The following is a 15,369-nucleotide window of genomic DNA, read 5'->3' as shown; positions in this document are numbered from 1 at the left end:
AGTCATTCGTCTGTGTTGATGCCAGGCCGGTCTGTGTGCCTCTGAATTGTATCATTTAGAGATCGTACACCGGTGCCCTGAACGCATCACAGGGAGGAGTGACCATATTTATATATATATATGTGTGTGTGTCTATGGGAGTGACATTATTAACAGACATAAGAGAGAGCACATAAACGCATCATACAGAAAGATGTCTGGGACAGCGAACACATCTGCGACCGCAAAAATGAAAAAGGACGAATCTTTCCTCGGGAAATTAGGAGGAACCCTCGGGCGGAAGAAAAAGTCTAAAGAAGGTAAGTCATTGTTTGTTTTCCTTGATATTCTAATATTATGAAAGACCTCTAGCCTGTTTGGTTCCCTTGTTGGGGTTTCTGTCCATGGTGCTGCAATCACATGATGAGCTATTCAAATATTCTCCTCTGGGACATCACTGGCACTTTAATCACTGCTGCACACAATGTGAAGATATCTAGTGTTTCCTGATACTCAGTTTATGCTTACTTTATGGTTTTATCTGTTTTTGGTATAATATTGTAATCTGTCATTTACACTCACCAGATTAGTCCTAAATCATTATAGGTTAAATATTTAAGATATCCCTTGAATAGAGAGGTGAGACAATGTCCTATTAGCAACTCCACAGGCATTTTCCATGAGATAGTGGACATAAATAGACCATACAGTCACAGTAGTGGTGACAGGAATGCAAAGTTATGAAGATAAAGGTATAAGAGGATGACTGTGCTTACACATATCAAACTTATTGTCCTACTTTCCCAGTTGGCCCAAACTATTTCTGCCCTCCCACAGGCCAGACACTGGTATAACAGACAGCTGCAAGGTTTAACGCCTCTCTGTGTGTGTGTCTTTACTGTGTGTGTGTGTGTGTGTGTGTGTGTGTGTGTGTCAGCCATGTGTTTGTAATCTCCATTAAAGGAGGTCCACCAGCAGGAGGACAGAGACCTATTAATTGTTTAGGAGCCTCATTAAATTCCTCGCATCTCATCTAAAAAAACACACAGGCTTCCTTCCACTTTTAAGTAAAGATTTACCCGTTTGAATTCTCTTAATCAATCTGTTAGAATTATATTTGTAGTTTTACCTCTGAAGTATGGTGGCACAGTGATGTTTGCAGCCGCATATGTCGGGATGAATTTTGGGGAGAAATGTGTTGAGCTGCAACAAGATGATACAGGACATTATTCATCATCAATTTATTCAGAAACACAAACTCTGCTCAGCTTCTCGAATGTGTAGATGTGTTGCTTTACTAAGTTTCACGTCATTGTACATTTAATATATTTGCGTTTTAGGCTGTTGGTTGCACAAAAAAAAATCAATGTGTCACCTTCGTCTCTGATTGGATAAACAGGAAAATGAGTTGATTATGAAAATAATGGTAATACTGTACGGTGATCTTTCTAACCTTAAAGCTGCTTCAGAGGTTGAACAGAGAAAGCAGCAGACAGCTCAGTGAGTTCATTAGATGATAAACGGGAGGTGGATTCCAGGTTTAATGAGAAAATGAGCATAATTGTCTTCCTGCTGAAGCTTGTGCTTCAAGCTGTGTGAAAAGTGAAGTGATATATAATTGCTGTTAATAAAAACAAGCAATTCAAGGACGCCACCTAGAGGTCTAGGAAACTCTTATGGGCATTTTTTGTTTTTACAGTGTATCTTTCTGGTTTCCTAAATCCTTTTTTGTCTCCCTAAATTCAACATTAATATGTCAGTCTTGATATATTAACATGTATTTATTAGAGCTAGGCTGGCAGTCTCCCCCATGCTTCCAGTCTTTGAGCTAAGCTAGGCTAACCCTGTCCTGGACCTGTCTCCATATTAGACACACAGATATTAAACTATCCCGTCTTCTCATCTGGCTCAGATTCTTCTTTATATCCTTCCTTTTTAGAAGTCTGCATTTCAAGGCTGAATATGCCAACGCAGGTCGTCTCATCTTATTATCATAAATCATTTATTATCCAGTGAAGGAGTTGCAGGTTTGTCCACGTGGTTGTATAAATCAGGAAATGTCTCATAGTAACTCCGCCGCAGACTTTAGTGTAGTTGTAGTTGAGGTAAGAGTGGGGAAAGGGGAACTTGTGATCTGAAGCGTTTGTGCTAATATGTAATGAATAATACAACATACAAATGTAACTCTTCCTTCATGTGTCAACCTCCAACTTACATACAAAACCCCTCAGTGGCCGACACTATGTTTATAACTGTATAAGTTCTGCAATGTGTAAAGTGTAATCCCTCATAGCCTCGCTGCCAGTGTCTGAGTGCAGTGCCCCTCTGTGGTCAAAGTGGATTAAAGCTCAGTTTATAAATAAAGTTATTTTAAAGGTAGAAGTCATGTTATAATTAGAAATCAGTATAACAGGAGAAAAGCATGTGAGGTTTAGTGTTTGGTAATGGAGCAGAGCTTGTGGCCTCACATGCTGCTGCTGCTGCTGCTGCGGTTTCTGTTACTTTTGGGTGTGGTACTTTATATTCCTTAAGAGGAACACCCAAGAGACGCACGTTGCCACTGGAAAAGTTGCTTCACGTCTGTTGAATAATCATTAATAGCGTAATTGGATTGTGCCTTTTAAGAATGGGACAACCACACATTCACATTTCAGTTCAGCATTAAACCCTCTTGTTTTATCAGATGGGATGGAAAGTGTTGCTAAGTCTAAGATACTGCTTGGTCATGGCTCTTTCTGTATATCCTGATCAACTGAAAGGAAGTCTGCATTTCTCTGACAAGCCTCAACTCCCTTTGTCAGCGACAGGCTGTGCTGTAGCAAAGATAGTTCAGTGAAAACACGTTTTGTTTTTCTTTATAAGGGCTGAGAGGATGAACGTAAGGGCACATCCTCTGAAAATACAAAATATAACTAAGATATATTGAGGATGGATGCTGATAATAGTAAGTCCTCTCTTTATTGTTGCTATTTAACATTTTTAAATACTTTATTTTGGCTACTTTTACCAAAAGGACATGAAGAATTAAGTACATTATGCATTCATTTATGTATAATGCATACAACCAAAATGGTACAAATTAAACCAACATTAATAGATACAATATTTATTTGTGTACTGTTGCACAAATTGTTTGTAATTTATATTATTATTATTATTATTATTATTATTATTATTATTATTATTATTATATTGGTAGCCATTATCCAGGAGTTTCACTGATAGTTTAAACATTTATTACAGTAGAGTTTGTATAGTGACAGATTCAGTTTATCAGTATGGGCTGCTGCAGGATGTAACAAGAAATGACAGAAAGCAGGACAGAAACATAATATAAAGATACTTTAATTTTATACAATTTCTTCATCAGAGCCCTGTGAAATGTCCCACTTAGTACATATCTCGGTTATAATTCTTAAAACCTAAATTTAACACCATTTAAAAAACGTAATGTTTGTGTTTTATGTAAAAGAAGAAGAAGAAGAAGGATTTTGGTGCAAGTGTATTTTTTCCTAAACTCTCAAACGCAACATCTGCATCGAATACAACATTCGACTCCCTCTATCCTTTGACCCTTTATTTTTAAGGAACAGAAACAGAATTACAACATAAAGTACATCAAATATAATGTTACGTAAAAATAGGTGTAATAAGCTAAAGAGTCGAGGGCCGCTGGGGAACTGACCCAGTGACTCACTGGTGCCTGTGTTGGTGTAAATACCCAGAGCTGCTATATTTAAGTCCTGTCCTCCCCATACTGCTGCATTATTTATATCTTCCCCCTGTGCCACAGTGGACTGCCCCCCCCCCCCCCCCCCCTCCCGGGAGCAGTGGAACCAAACAAGACGAGGTCGATTTCAATCTGCTTTACGCTGTTGTGTATGATGCAGACTGATTACACTTTGAACATTTGTTTTTATCACTAAAGCAAAGACGAATGTGACCGTACGTTGTTGCTGCTGTGTCCTTTTCCATATCGGTTTGCAGAGACCACTGAGGAGCTTTTCTACATGAGACTGTGCAACGAAGATAAATGTTCTTGACTGCAGACTTTGATTTGTATTGAATTAGTGTAATTCTGTTAACAGGAATACAGCCGCGCGGCCTGATTGATTATCCGCTGCAACAAAGCGTATTAAATGCACCTTTCTATGCTCAGTTACTCACAGAAATATTGTGTTTTATATATAATACTTTTACACCTTGCTGCATACATGGGTGTTAGATTAAAATGAAAGGATAAGTTGACACTATACCTCCTCATAGCTCAGTCTGTCTGTCTTGTGTCCACTGTTTGTGCGTTTATGTCCAGTGTGGTCCTTCCTGTCCCAAACATACACACACACACACACACACACACCCCTCAGCGTGTCCTGTAACTGGACCGCAGACGTGGGGTGGAGGGTTGTGACAGAAATAAACACGTGATGACGCCCCTGCCCCTGCCCAGTCCCACCGACTGCGATTCACACACACATATACATACACTCTTACATTTTCTACCTTCGCTCGCTGCCATCGTAGGGAATCAAGAGGGTTACAGAGGGGACATGGCGGGGCTGTTGTGTGGGACCAAGAGGAAGAAACAAGGTACATTTAGTTTTGATTTACGGCTTTCAGGAACTTGGAAGTGGAAATGGGGAAGCAGGACCTGTTACCTTAGTGCAAACGCAGGTTGATATCCAGCAATGTGTCGTGTCGGTTGTTGTAAGAGGTCATCGAGATGTGAGTAGTCGCTGCTACAGAATCCACCGTGTGTCTCTTAGTGAGGGGTTGCTGGTATATTTCTGGACCGACGAGTGGCAGAGCTTTTATTTCCATAAATCATTCTTCAGAAATGTGCCGTAGTAATTTAATTAGATTGAATAATTTGACCATTTTCACCCACATTTTACTCGGCTGTGTGAAGGTGATGGAGTCAGATGGACTCAGAGGGGGAAATAAAGCAATGCAATTATGATGAAATGCAGCAATCTGGCTCTGTAATTACAAAGCTAACTGCTGATCTGTAGTGAGATAGTTGATATCCAGCTCTTGTGAGAGGGCTGAATCAGATAGGATATCTGTGGGGACTCCTCCTCCCCGGGGTAATTCTGTATTTCCTCTTCGTCCGTGCTTTGAAGTTAAGATTTTGTCCAGATTCTAGATTTTCCTTCATTTTATTCTCAATTAGAAAAATGTATTTTTACATGTTTTTACAGTACATCCTCGCAGGCTTTATAAATAGCAAAGTCAATGAAATGACAGATGTGAGGCCATTGATTGTGCTGCAGCCTGTCGTAGTTTGTACAAATTGAAATGCAGGATGATAAAAGCAATGTGGCCATTAGGGGAAGAAAGCCTTTAAATCCCTTAAGTGTGTCTCCAGTCAGAAGTGGAAGCATCTCCGTGGAAATTGATTTTATTCAATTCTAATTTAAAGTGTGTGTGTGTGTGTGTGTTACTTTTGTCCGTATCTTGTCACCTTTAATCAGCTTTAATGTTTCCAGTTTTAAGACTAAATTCTCATTTTAACCATATTTTTGAGTGTTTACAGCGAAATGAAATATACTTTAAAGTGCCAAGACTCGTGCTTAAATGACGTTAATGTACACCGCTCCCGTATGATGCAACCTGTAGTGGAAAGGAAAGAGTCTCACAAACTGTTTCTGAAGTTTCTGCAACATCTTATCAGCACAATATGGTTCATTATGGCGAGTGATTGAGTGGAATACACTTTACAATATAGCCTACGTTTACTTTCTAATGTGGAATTGAGAGCAGTAATTCATTGTGTTTGATTTGTTCCTGTCTGAAGTACACACTGTGTGTTTTAGAAATGTATTTTTTCCCCCCAGCTCTGACTGTTACTGACACTGAATTGAGAAAAGTGGTGGAGAAGGGACTGAAGCAGAGTCTGTAGAGGAGAACCAAGTGCCTCAAATTGACTCCAAATTGACTCAAAATCGACACCACACTTTACCCACAAGGGGAATTGTGCACTGATGCTGTTACCAGTGACTCTGACAAGCTTTCTCTCCCACAGTCTGTGCCTGCTTGTCTCCCTCTGTGTCTCTGTAAAGAAATACAGTAATGTTTCAAATAATCCTTATACTTTTAATGTCCCTGTGTTTGATTGTTTGTGTGTGTATTGTTGTATTACCAGTGAGTGATCTCCATGAGGAGGGGAAGAATGCCATCAACGCTCCCATGCTTCCCGCAGGGACAGAGATCCACCCCGAGGACACGCTGATGGGTAAATAAACACAAACGTGTAACGGAAAGCTTATTTAGAATCGAACCATTATTTTTAAAACACTGTTATTGCCTGAATGTGTTTAATGTATGACTGTTGCTCCAGTGTTACCGCAGGTGCATTTCCAATATGATCAACTTCTCACTGTCAGAGGTTACTGAGGTCACGCAGGATCATTTGAATGTGTTGACACATGCTGAGAAATGAAATGGGGACTCTGACAGCTGAGGAGCAGGAAATGAAAGTGGGTGGGGAGGAGACGCCTTCCCATTACCGTGTGAATCACTGTTGATGTGAGAGTGATAGAAACATTGTACGAGTGTGTGTGTGTGTTCGTGCCAGTAGCTTTGTTTTTTTTATGAGATAAACAACATGTCTGTGTGTATCCAAGGGAGATAAATGTGTAGGAAATGAAACAGGATATTTGAGTGCCACCATAAACGAAGCTAAGTGTCTTAATTTCTCTCACATTATCCTCACCAGAGGAAAACGCAGAGAGGATCATGTTGGACCCGACGTCGCGGGACAATCTTAAATTTAAAGATCTTCTGAAGGTAGTATGCGATCACAAAGCGTCACATCTCTTCCGCACAATCAGAGCTATAAACACAATAAGAAAACAGCACAGAAAAGAAGTTTGACTGTAGGTTCTTTAGTGCGTCATGATTTGTGTCCAGGTCCTGATCGACTGGATCAACAGTGAGTTGGAGGAAGACAGGATCATAGTCAAAGACCTGGAGGAGGACTGTTATGATGGACAAGTGCTCCAGAAGTTATTTGGTGAGAACAACATCTTTATCCGTAAAGCTTCTGTTGGCCTTCAACTTACGATGGCATGCACCACTATGAATAACGGCAGTATTAGTAGTAGGAGAAATTATTCAATTCCTGCACTAAGTTTATTGGAAATGCAAAGTTTCGGACAGACTTTAATATAAAACAACAACGTATTTATATTAGAGAAACAATAACTGATGGTGTAATCAATGTGTTGATGCAGCCTGTGGCTCTAGTATAAGTATGTTTTGATGAGTTTGATTCTTGACAAAAGTATATAACCAAAACATTGTATTTTTAATAAACTCTAATAATTCAATACTTTATTTTGCATGAATTAATTTCTCTATTAATTGGGATATTAGCAGTAGAAGTGGCTGCAGTGAATCTTTTGCCTAAAATGAACCAAAGTACGCAGTGTTATCTCAAATTAGCATTACAATTTGCTTTGATAAACATCACAATCACAGTCAAAACATTTCTTTCATGGGCAACCTGATAGCCGAGTGGGTGCATGCCACATGGGAGAGTCCCTGGCTGCATGTTATTCCACTACTATCTTCCTTTTTCTTGAATTGAAATTTAGAAAAAACATTGTTTAAACAAGCTTTAAAATATCAAACCATCAGGTTATTCAATAACGTTTCAATATATTTACATCAGCACGTGATTGTTGTGTCCAGTGTCCACTGTGATGCCTGTGTCTCTGTGTGTTTGGTCTGTTTCCCCCTTGTGGTTGTTATCTGTTAATGCACATACTGCAGACGCTGCATGCTTACTCTTACTAAACGTTTACTCCTCCACACCCAGCCAACAAAAAACAAAAACCCTGTAAGCTTTTTTTGACGACACTTATCCCTTGTTACCGTAGGTTGGACAACAAGATCTCCTTTAGACAAATGAATAACTGTAATAAACACAATATTTACAGACATTGATGTTCTTCAGAGGCTATATGTCACACGTGTATCTGTAGGTAGCAAAGCTTGTATGTAGATTCTTAAATTCTTTGTGTGATCGAATCAGTACAAGAATAAAACATTCAGAACTAACATTAATTTACAGAAACCCCCTCATACAAAACAAGACTGACACTTGGTTACATATGTTGCAGAACATGAACAACAACTAAAACACACAGCAGGAAACATTTTAATGTGAGATTTCTTTGTTTCTGTTAAAGCCCTTTTGCACCTTCTGTTCTTCTGTTCAGTTTGTTATCGCATATTTCTTAAGATTTCCTTTTTTCAGTGTTGCAAGTCTTTTTTTTTAAATATATATTTGAACCCACGCACTTGAGATAAACTCCCCAAATCCTCTCTCGCACTGATAAAGGCATGAAAAAAAAGAAACATTTTGTTTTGCTTTTGGTTTGGAGCACTTCTGTAACACTTCTTTCCCTTTTTTAAATCTGTTTCCTCTCATGTGTTTTATAACCACGTGCACTACAGATTACCTGTTCAGTACAACACAATACTGCCACATGATACAAGTATTCATGATTCTTCAGAAGTCTTTCCCTGCGAGCTGATATCCCATCTCTCATGTCGTTGACAGAAAAGTTGTCAGGCAGGAAGTTGAACGTGGCCGAGGTGACTCAGTCAGAGATCGGACAAAAGCAGAAGCTTCAGACGGTTTTGGAGTCCGTCAACGAGCTGCTGAGGCCTCACGGCTGGACCATTGAGTGGAGCGTGGACTGTGAGTTTCTGCTGCCCCCCCGAATTCTTAATCTCTTAATTTGCATTACAAATAGAAAGTATGTAATCCTGCACAGAGATTTGAGGAGCTCTACACACATAAGGATTTCCCGCTGGAGTCCACAGAGCTGCATTCATTTATGCTTCATTAACTGCTCATTTGGAGCTTTTTCATTTTTAGTTTTGTCCCTGGAAAAAAAAGCCCCGAAAAGTGCTTGCATCATTATGTTAGGTAGCAGTGTGCAAAGAGCTGACAGTGCTCTTCTATGCTTTACTGTTACAGCCATCCACTCAAAGAACCTGGTGGCGATCATCTATCTGCTTGTGGCTCTCGCGATGCACTTCCAGGCCCCCATCAGGCTGCCTGAGCATGTTTCTGTGCAGGTGGTGGTCGTCAAGGTAAAGTGGCTCGTCAAGCTCACACAGGGTTATCGCTCCTTATCATTATGTGCAATTATGTAGGGATGGATACAGACGTGTGTAGTTATTTGTATTCATTTAATTACCTTTTACCTTTGTGAGTCTGTTTGTGTCATCGTGGCTAAATGTGTTCCTGGGTCAGTCTGCCCAATTTGGTGTCATGGCTGGTGTGATCCTATCAAGATGGTCTCTAGTTAAACTTTTATTTAACCCTCACTGATATTAAGAATGTATTTTTAAGGGATTTACAGACAAACAACATAAGACAAAGACAGGTAATGCAAAATATACCTCAAAAGTCTGTAAGATCACATATAAAATGTCTTATACAATCGTGTCATCTTAGAAATTTCCTTAATTTAACCTCAAAACAACCAAAGACACCATAATAAAAACAAAGACCCTTACAAAACAGCAATACAATAAGGCTAACACGTCAAAGCGTCAGTTTATAGCTAAATGTCTTTGTCTATACTCACTGTAGTAAGTGAAATATTTTCATTGTGTTTGAGCAGAAGCGAGAAGGCATCCTGCAGACTGCTCTTGTGACCAAGGAGCTGACGAGCACCACAGAGTAAGAGCTTGTACTTAATTATTGAATCCACTTCTTATATTAATGTTTTAATGTAAAGTATTAATAATGTTTCTCTTTTTTGTTTTCAGAATGATGATGGGAAGGTTTGGTGAGTCCCAGACACACATCGTGTTACAGTATTATGCAGATGTCCCTTTACTTTTATTGTTTTATTCATATATCTGCCTAAAGGAATAATTAAGCATTCTGGGAAAAGCGCTGTTCGGTCTCTTGCTGACAGTTAGATGAGAACATCGATTCCACTCTAAAATATAAAAATAAATATGATGTAACAGCTCGTCTGGCTCCGTCTGAAGGTTACAAAATATGACTTCAAGCATCTCTAAATCTCAATAATTAACATGTTCTATAAAACTAAAGTGTAAAAGCAACAAGCTGTGGTTTTACAGGGCCTTATGTGCCAGACTATGTCCTGCCCGTGAGCATTGCCTTCCTCTTCTGCTGCCTCCTGACCTCAGCTGGATAACAACCATAAAACCACAATTGGCCAAGCTAGTTGTTTCCACCTGTTCCCAGTCATTATGCTAAGCTAAGCTAAGCTAGCCACCTTCTGGCTGCAGACATATATTTACAGGACAGAAAGTGGAGTGGTATTGATCTTCTTATGTTTTTGACACCTTCGACATTTCCCAAAAAGCCAAACTGTTCCTTTTAAGTATTCATAACCTTTGAATTATTTCTCTTCTTACGACAGAGAGGGACGCGTTTGACACTTTGTTGGATCACGCACCTGACAAGCTCAACGTGGTGAAAACGGTATTAAAGACACTTTCTGTGCACGATAACGTATAGTATAATAATATGATTATGCTGTAGGAATGATTATTGTTTGTTGATCCTGTTTCCAGTCTCTCATCACCTTCGTAAACAAACACCTGAACAAGCTGAACCTGGAGGTCACTGAGCTGGAATCTCAGGTGAGAGATGTTTGCTCTTTGTTTCGGTCCCTCTATTTGCATGCACAATTGTATTTTTCATATGCATATAATCCATATATGTGTGTGTGTGTGTCCAGTTTGCTGATGGCGTGTACCTGATATTGCTGATGGGGCTGCTAGAAGACTACTTTGTCCCTCTGTACAACTTCTTCCTCACCCCTGAGAGCTTCGAACAGAAGGTGATCACATCCTCAAAAAGTGAAATTTATGTCGTTCCAACAGGAAGATTTTTAGCAACTCATGAGAACATTGAGTGTTTACGCTTGTGCCTCCTACAGGTCCACAATGTGGCGTTTTCCTTCGAGCTGATGCAGGATGGAGGCCTGAAGAAACCCAAAGCCAGACCTGAAGGTATTTTTATAGACTTCTACAGATTACTTTATTACAAGATCAGAAGACAATTTCACAGAGGAGATTTTATGTAGGCTGACTGAGATCATGAGTCTCTCGCACTCGACAGGGGACCTTTTAAGATTTATTTAAGAATTGTGTTTAATGGTTGGCCTACAGTAGCAGTCATATTACAAGTTGTCCAGTAGATGGAGACCTTGCCTCACCCTTAAACTCTTAATACTGGTTGGATGGTGCTGAGTTCATTGTGCCCCGAGCATCACGCTTGTTCTTATTTAAGAGAATTGAACAGCTTATACTTAAAGAATTAGAGTATGACTTACTGGCTTCACATAGTTGTTGCTTTTATTATGATTATTAGTTAGTTGTTCACGAGTATGTAGTAGTAAGTTATCACAATACAATCATTGCATTATGTAAAGGATAATGCCGAGGTTTCCATTATCAGGAATTAATGGACAACAGGGGGGGGGGGGTGTGCTGTGCGTCGGACGCTTGCCTCCGTGAGTCCATTAATTCCTGATAATGGAAACCTTGAAGGGTCACTTGCAAAATAAAATGAAATGGACAATTATTTTATATTTTCATGCATTTTGCAGTAGAACCTACTGATGATCCAGAGGGACAGTGTACTTATTGCAGCTTGTGTATTACAGTCGCCATGGTGGGGAGGTTTTTCATCTTCTGTGTCATTTCATTCTCCCTCTGCGAACATGCTTGTGCCGTTTCTCCCTTTTGTCATATTCTCCAAATAGATTAAAAGAAATGTTAACGTTGTTGTAATTACGCTTTAGCATGAGAAGAAGACACACTTTATTAATCCCTCGAGCGGAAATTCAATTTTCACTCTTGTTATTTTTTACACATTACACACATAAGCTTGAAATACACATGTCAGAGCGAGCGGGCTGCCCCTGGTTAGGCGTCCTGGGCAGATGGGGTTCGGTGCCTTGCTCAAGGGCATCCCGGCAGTGCCGAGGAGGTGAACTGGCATCTCTCCAGCTACCAGTCCACAATCTGTACTCCAAGCCGAGTCCCTACGGACTGAGCTACTGCCCTCCCAGAAGGCTAAGGTTACTAATTTTAGAAACAGCCAGCGCAAAATAATTGCTACTAATTAGTTAGTAGGTGCATGCAGCCAATCAGAATCGAGCATTCACTCAGACCATGGTATAAATAATGTTAGAATTATGTAAGAGAGAAGTATACTTTACAGTTAAGAAAATATGTATGGCTCTGAGAGCTACAGTATCTAAAATATTCACGTTTCGCTCCACATTCTTGTCCCATATTTCTCCATATTTCATATCCCACGTTCCAGTTTTGAATCACTTATACTCTACTACTGAATGCACAGTACACACTTTTGCTTTTGCTCTTTGTTTTTATTGTTTTATTCGGCCTAAATTGCTCCTTAAATGGTCTTTGTATATCTCTATTTTATTATAATTGCATCCTTGGAGATGGAGACTAAGTACTATACTGTGGATGTTATTAATAAATATTTGAATCTGGAATCGACTTTCACACTGTATTAATGCAAATGCTCTTTCCTTCTACAAACATTCTCTTGACTACGCCAGAAGGAAATATTTCTTCACACCAAAAAAACTCACAATTTCTGCAGTAATTGGACATTATAGCTACTATCTTCATTCTGCTATCATCGTCCAACTGCACTCCTACAACAGTTTATGTGTTCTCATTAGCGTGCGCTTTGCTGAAGATTTTGCACATCTGCAGGTTCATTATAAACAAAAGTAGCTGTTAATGATATCAACAGTGTCACCCGAGCTAACGGCGAAATGCAGACGATAAGCAGCTTAAGGCATCCAAGTTTAAATGGTGATGCAATATGGCACCGCTGTAGAAAAAAATGGTGTCTGGCTTGAATAACTTAACAAAGACCTAGTTGTGATGAGGAATGACAAAAAAAAAAGCACTTGTGGAGCACACTGTGTTCCTAATGAAGAGGACAGGAAGTGTTGTTGTGCCTTTAAATCTCTCCTGGTAAAGAGTAATACATCTTATGATCTATGATGAGCTATTTTAAGCTCCATTTCCTTTTCACAATTACAAATAACCTTTAAAGGAAAAGTAGTCCAACAGCAATCATAGAAGAAGCTCCTTTGCATTGTAAATATGATTTTATGGTAGCACAGCTCATTTATTTGGTGCTTCAGTCTTCCAAGGATCCAATTCTTCTCTTATAAGATTAGTTTTTTGTGCATGTCAAAGCTATAATTTCTCTTCCTGAATTTCCTCGAAATAAGTTTAACAAATGTCTCCAATTTGTTTTCCAGATGTTGTCAACCTGAACCTCAAGTCCACCCTCAGAGTCCTCTACAACCTTTTCACCAACTACAAAAACTCTGACTGAACTTTTCCAGTGTCCCCCCCCCGTTATTACTTTTGAACGCTGCCCTGTGCCTGTGCTCATATTACACATTGCAGTCTGTACAATGGAGGAGATCAACTAGGACTGAAAGTCACCATTATATGTGATTTAAAAAGACCCCGGGGGGAGTCGCCTGAAAGGCTCTGAATGTTAGTATTTAATCTTCTTCAAATGTTAGTATTTATTTATTCCTCCAATGTTAAATGCAACCAAGGAAACCTTTATCCTTTTGAATACACAGCTGTCACAGCAGAAATGAATGAGGGCAGAATGCTAAAACATTTGTGTGTTAAAGTGTTTACTCTCCAGAATATTTAAGAAAGTTGAAAATGCTGTTTTATATTAGTTAGTATCTCAAATTAATTTGTGTAAATATTTAAAGTATAGTTTTTGGAAATAAACATATTCTTTTTCTTGCCAAGAGTTACATGATAAGATTTTTATCCCTATATATTAAGCTAAGGTTAGCAACTAGTTAGCTTAGCTTAGCTTAGCTTAGCATAAAGACATGGGGAAACTGCTGGTGCTGACTGACAAATAGGGAAAAACAGTTTAATAGCTTTAGCTAAGGCTCACCGTGGCTAATGATATAGCTATCTTTTTTTGCTGTCTCATGACAGTACCGTTTTTAGCTCCATTTGGCAGTTACTACACATTTAAAAAGCTGTTTTAAAAATGTTATGGCATACTATTTTAGTATAAAGAAATACAGATGTCAAAAAATCTGATTCTGGTTGTAACTCATGAACAAATACATCATAGTTGCTGCATTTTGCCTTTTGTAGGGCAGAGCTGTTTCCCACTGCTTCTATCGTTAAGCTAAGCTAAGCTAAGCTAAGCTAAGCTAACCGGCAGGTGACTGTAGCTTTGGACTCACTGTCTTCTCATGTAACTCTAGAAAAAGAAGCATTTTCCCCCAAACTATTCCTTTAGGAATCTTGAAAATGCTATGTATTATGTATTATATGATATCTGAAAATGCTTTGTTTGTATATTCTTACTACAGCTATATATAAATATATATATATATTATAATCGCTTTTACTTGACAGCTGAATGAACTGTGAACGGTCCTCTTTACTCTGAACTATGCACACCACTTCTCAAGCCATATTCTAAAGCTGATGCTTTTGCCTTAAGTGCAACCGCGCTCTCGCTCCATCCCGAGAGAGCCGAGAGTATCTCCGTATTGACCTGCCTTTCAGACGAGTCTCCGAGGAGACCTGGACCTTCACACTGCTCTCCTGAAGCAGAGCATGGAGACATGCTCAGATTAACCATGCACGACTACTCATGCATTTTAGAGCTGGGGATGAATTATTAAGAAAGTGGATGAATCAATCTAAACCACGCTTGCGTTGAATGTCTCACCCCTGTGCGTTTTCTTTATTTTTTTATTATCTTGCCTATCAAGAAATAAATGCCTGAAATCAAACAGAATGAGAATTTCATTGTGTGTCCTACTTGTGTGATAGGTTAGATTTGCTTTGGCTTTTGAGCAAAATTTGCTTTGGAATAGCCAATTGCTGCAATTTGGGTTCAGCTAAAGGAATTACAGGTTTATTTTAGACCTTTTATTTTCTTGTCTCATTCCTTTGTTGCTATGGTAACCTTCCACATCCCCCCCAAATTGCCCCTCCGTCTGGCTGATGGGTGGTCCTTCAACAAAGCTGAACATGCAGAGCTTTTTGTTGTGTTGTCTCTATCTCTCTGCTTCTTTTTGTTTTTGTTTTTGTGAAGGCTGGAGACCAGACGACAGCAAATTGATCCGGTCACAGATGGAGACGTGTGAGTCGAGTGTTTCAGGCCTCGGAGTGTCACGCTTCTCTCGGCCCCTCCTGAAGTGCGGTTGTCCAAACAATACATTTTGCAACCCAAGAGTCTTCCCTGTTTCCCTCTCTACACATAGCCTACTTACTATTAAAGTCTCAAACGCAGCATGTGAGGCAGAATATAAATCTGAAAAAAAACGTGCAAAG

The 15,369-nt window shown here is 39.3% G+C and overlaps 1 protein-coding gene across 3 annotated transcripts; it reads left to right on the top strand.

Annotated features, from left to right (window-relative positions):
- The first annotated feature begins 79 nt into the window (after positions 1–79).
- On the top strand, positions 80–14,825 carry parvb (parvin, beta). 3 transcript variants are annotated; one of them, XM_029434442.1, is made up of 13 exons: positions 80–299; positions 6,125–6,214; positions 6,698–6,768; positions 6,892–6,994; positions 8,549–8,689; positions 8,972–9,087; positions 9,624–9,682; positions 9,772–9,791; positions 10,398–10,459; positions 10,552–10,620; positions 10,719–10,820; positions 10,920–10,992; positions 13,296–14,825. In XM_029434442.1, the coding sequence occupies exons 1-13, from the start codon at positions 194–196 to the stop codon at positions 13,370–13,372; spliced, it is 1,089 nt and encodes a 362-aa protein (XP_029290302.1). In that variant the 5' UTR covers positions 80–193; the 3' UTR covers positions 13,373–14,825. The 3 variants fall into 3 exon arrangements, with proteins under 3 accessions (XP_029290302.1, XP_029290304.1, XP_029290303.1); XM_029434444.1 differs by lacking the exon at positions 80–299 and adding an exon at positions 2,786–2,923; XM_029434443.1 differs by lacking the exon at positions 80–299 and adding an exon at positions 4,437–4,569.
- The last annotated feature ends 544 nt before the right edge of the window (positions 14,826–15,369 follow it).

This window comes from Cottoperca gobio, chromosome 6 (genome assembly GCF_900634415.1).
Source record: "Cottoperca gobio chromosome 6, fCotGob3.1, whole genome shotgun sequence".
In the NCBI taxonomy this organism is placed as follows: domain Eukaryota; kingdom Metazoa; phylum Chordata; class Actinopteri; order Perciformes; family Bovichtidae; genus Cottoperca; species Cottoperca gobio.
This window is presented reverse-complemented; position numbering and strand designations above follow the sequence as displayed.

What these genes read in the sequence shown, in the direction of transcription:
- parvb (XM_029434442.1), top strand. Translation starts at nt 194, where the DNA reads ATGTCTGGGACAGCGAACACATCTGCGACCGCAAAAATGAAAAAGGAC. An exon ending in TGCAGGTGGTGGTCGTCAAG is followed by an intron (nt 9,088 to 9,623) that starts GTAAAGTGGCTC and finishes GTGTTTGAGCAG; the next exon opens with AAGCGAGAAGGCATCCTGCA. An exon ending in GAGCTGACGAGCACCACAGA is followed by an intron (nt 9,683 to 9,771) that starts GTAAGAGCTTGT and finishes TTTTGTTTTCAG; the next exon opens with AATGATGATGGGAAGGTTTG.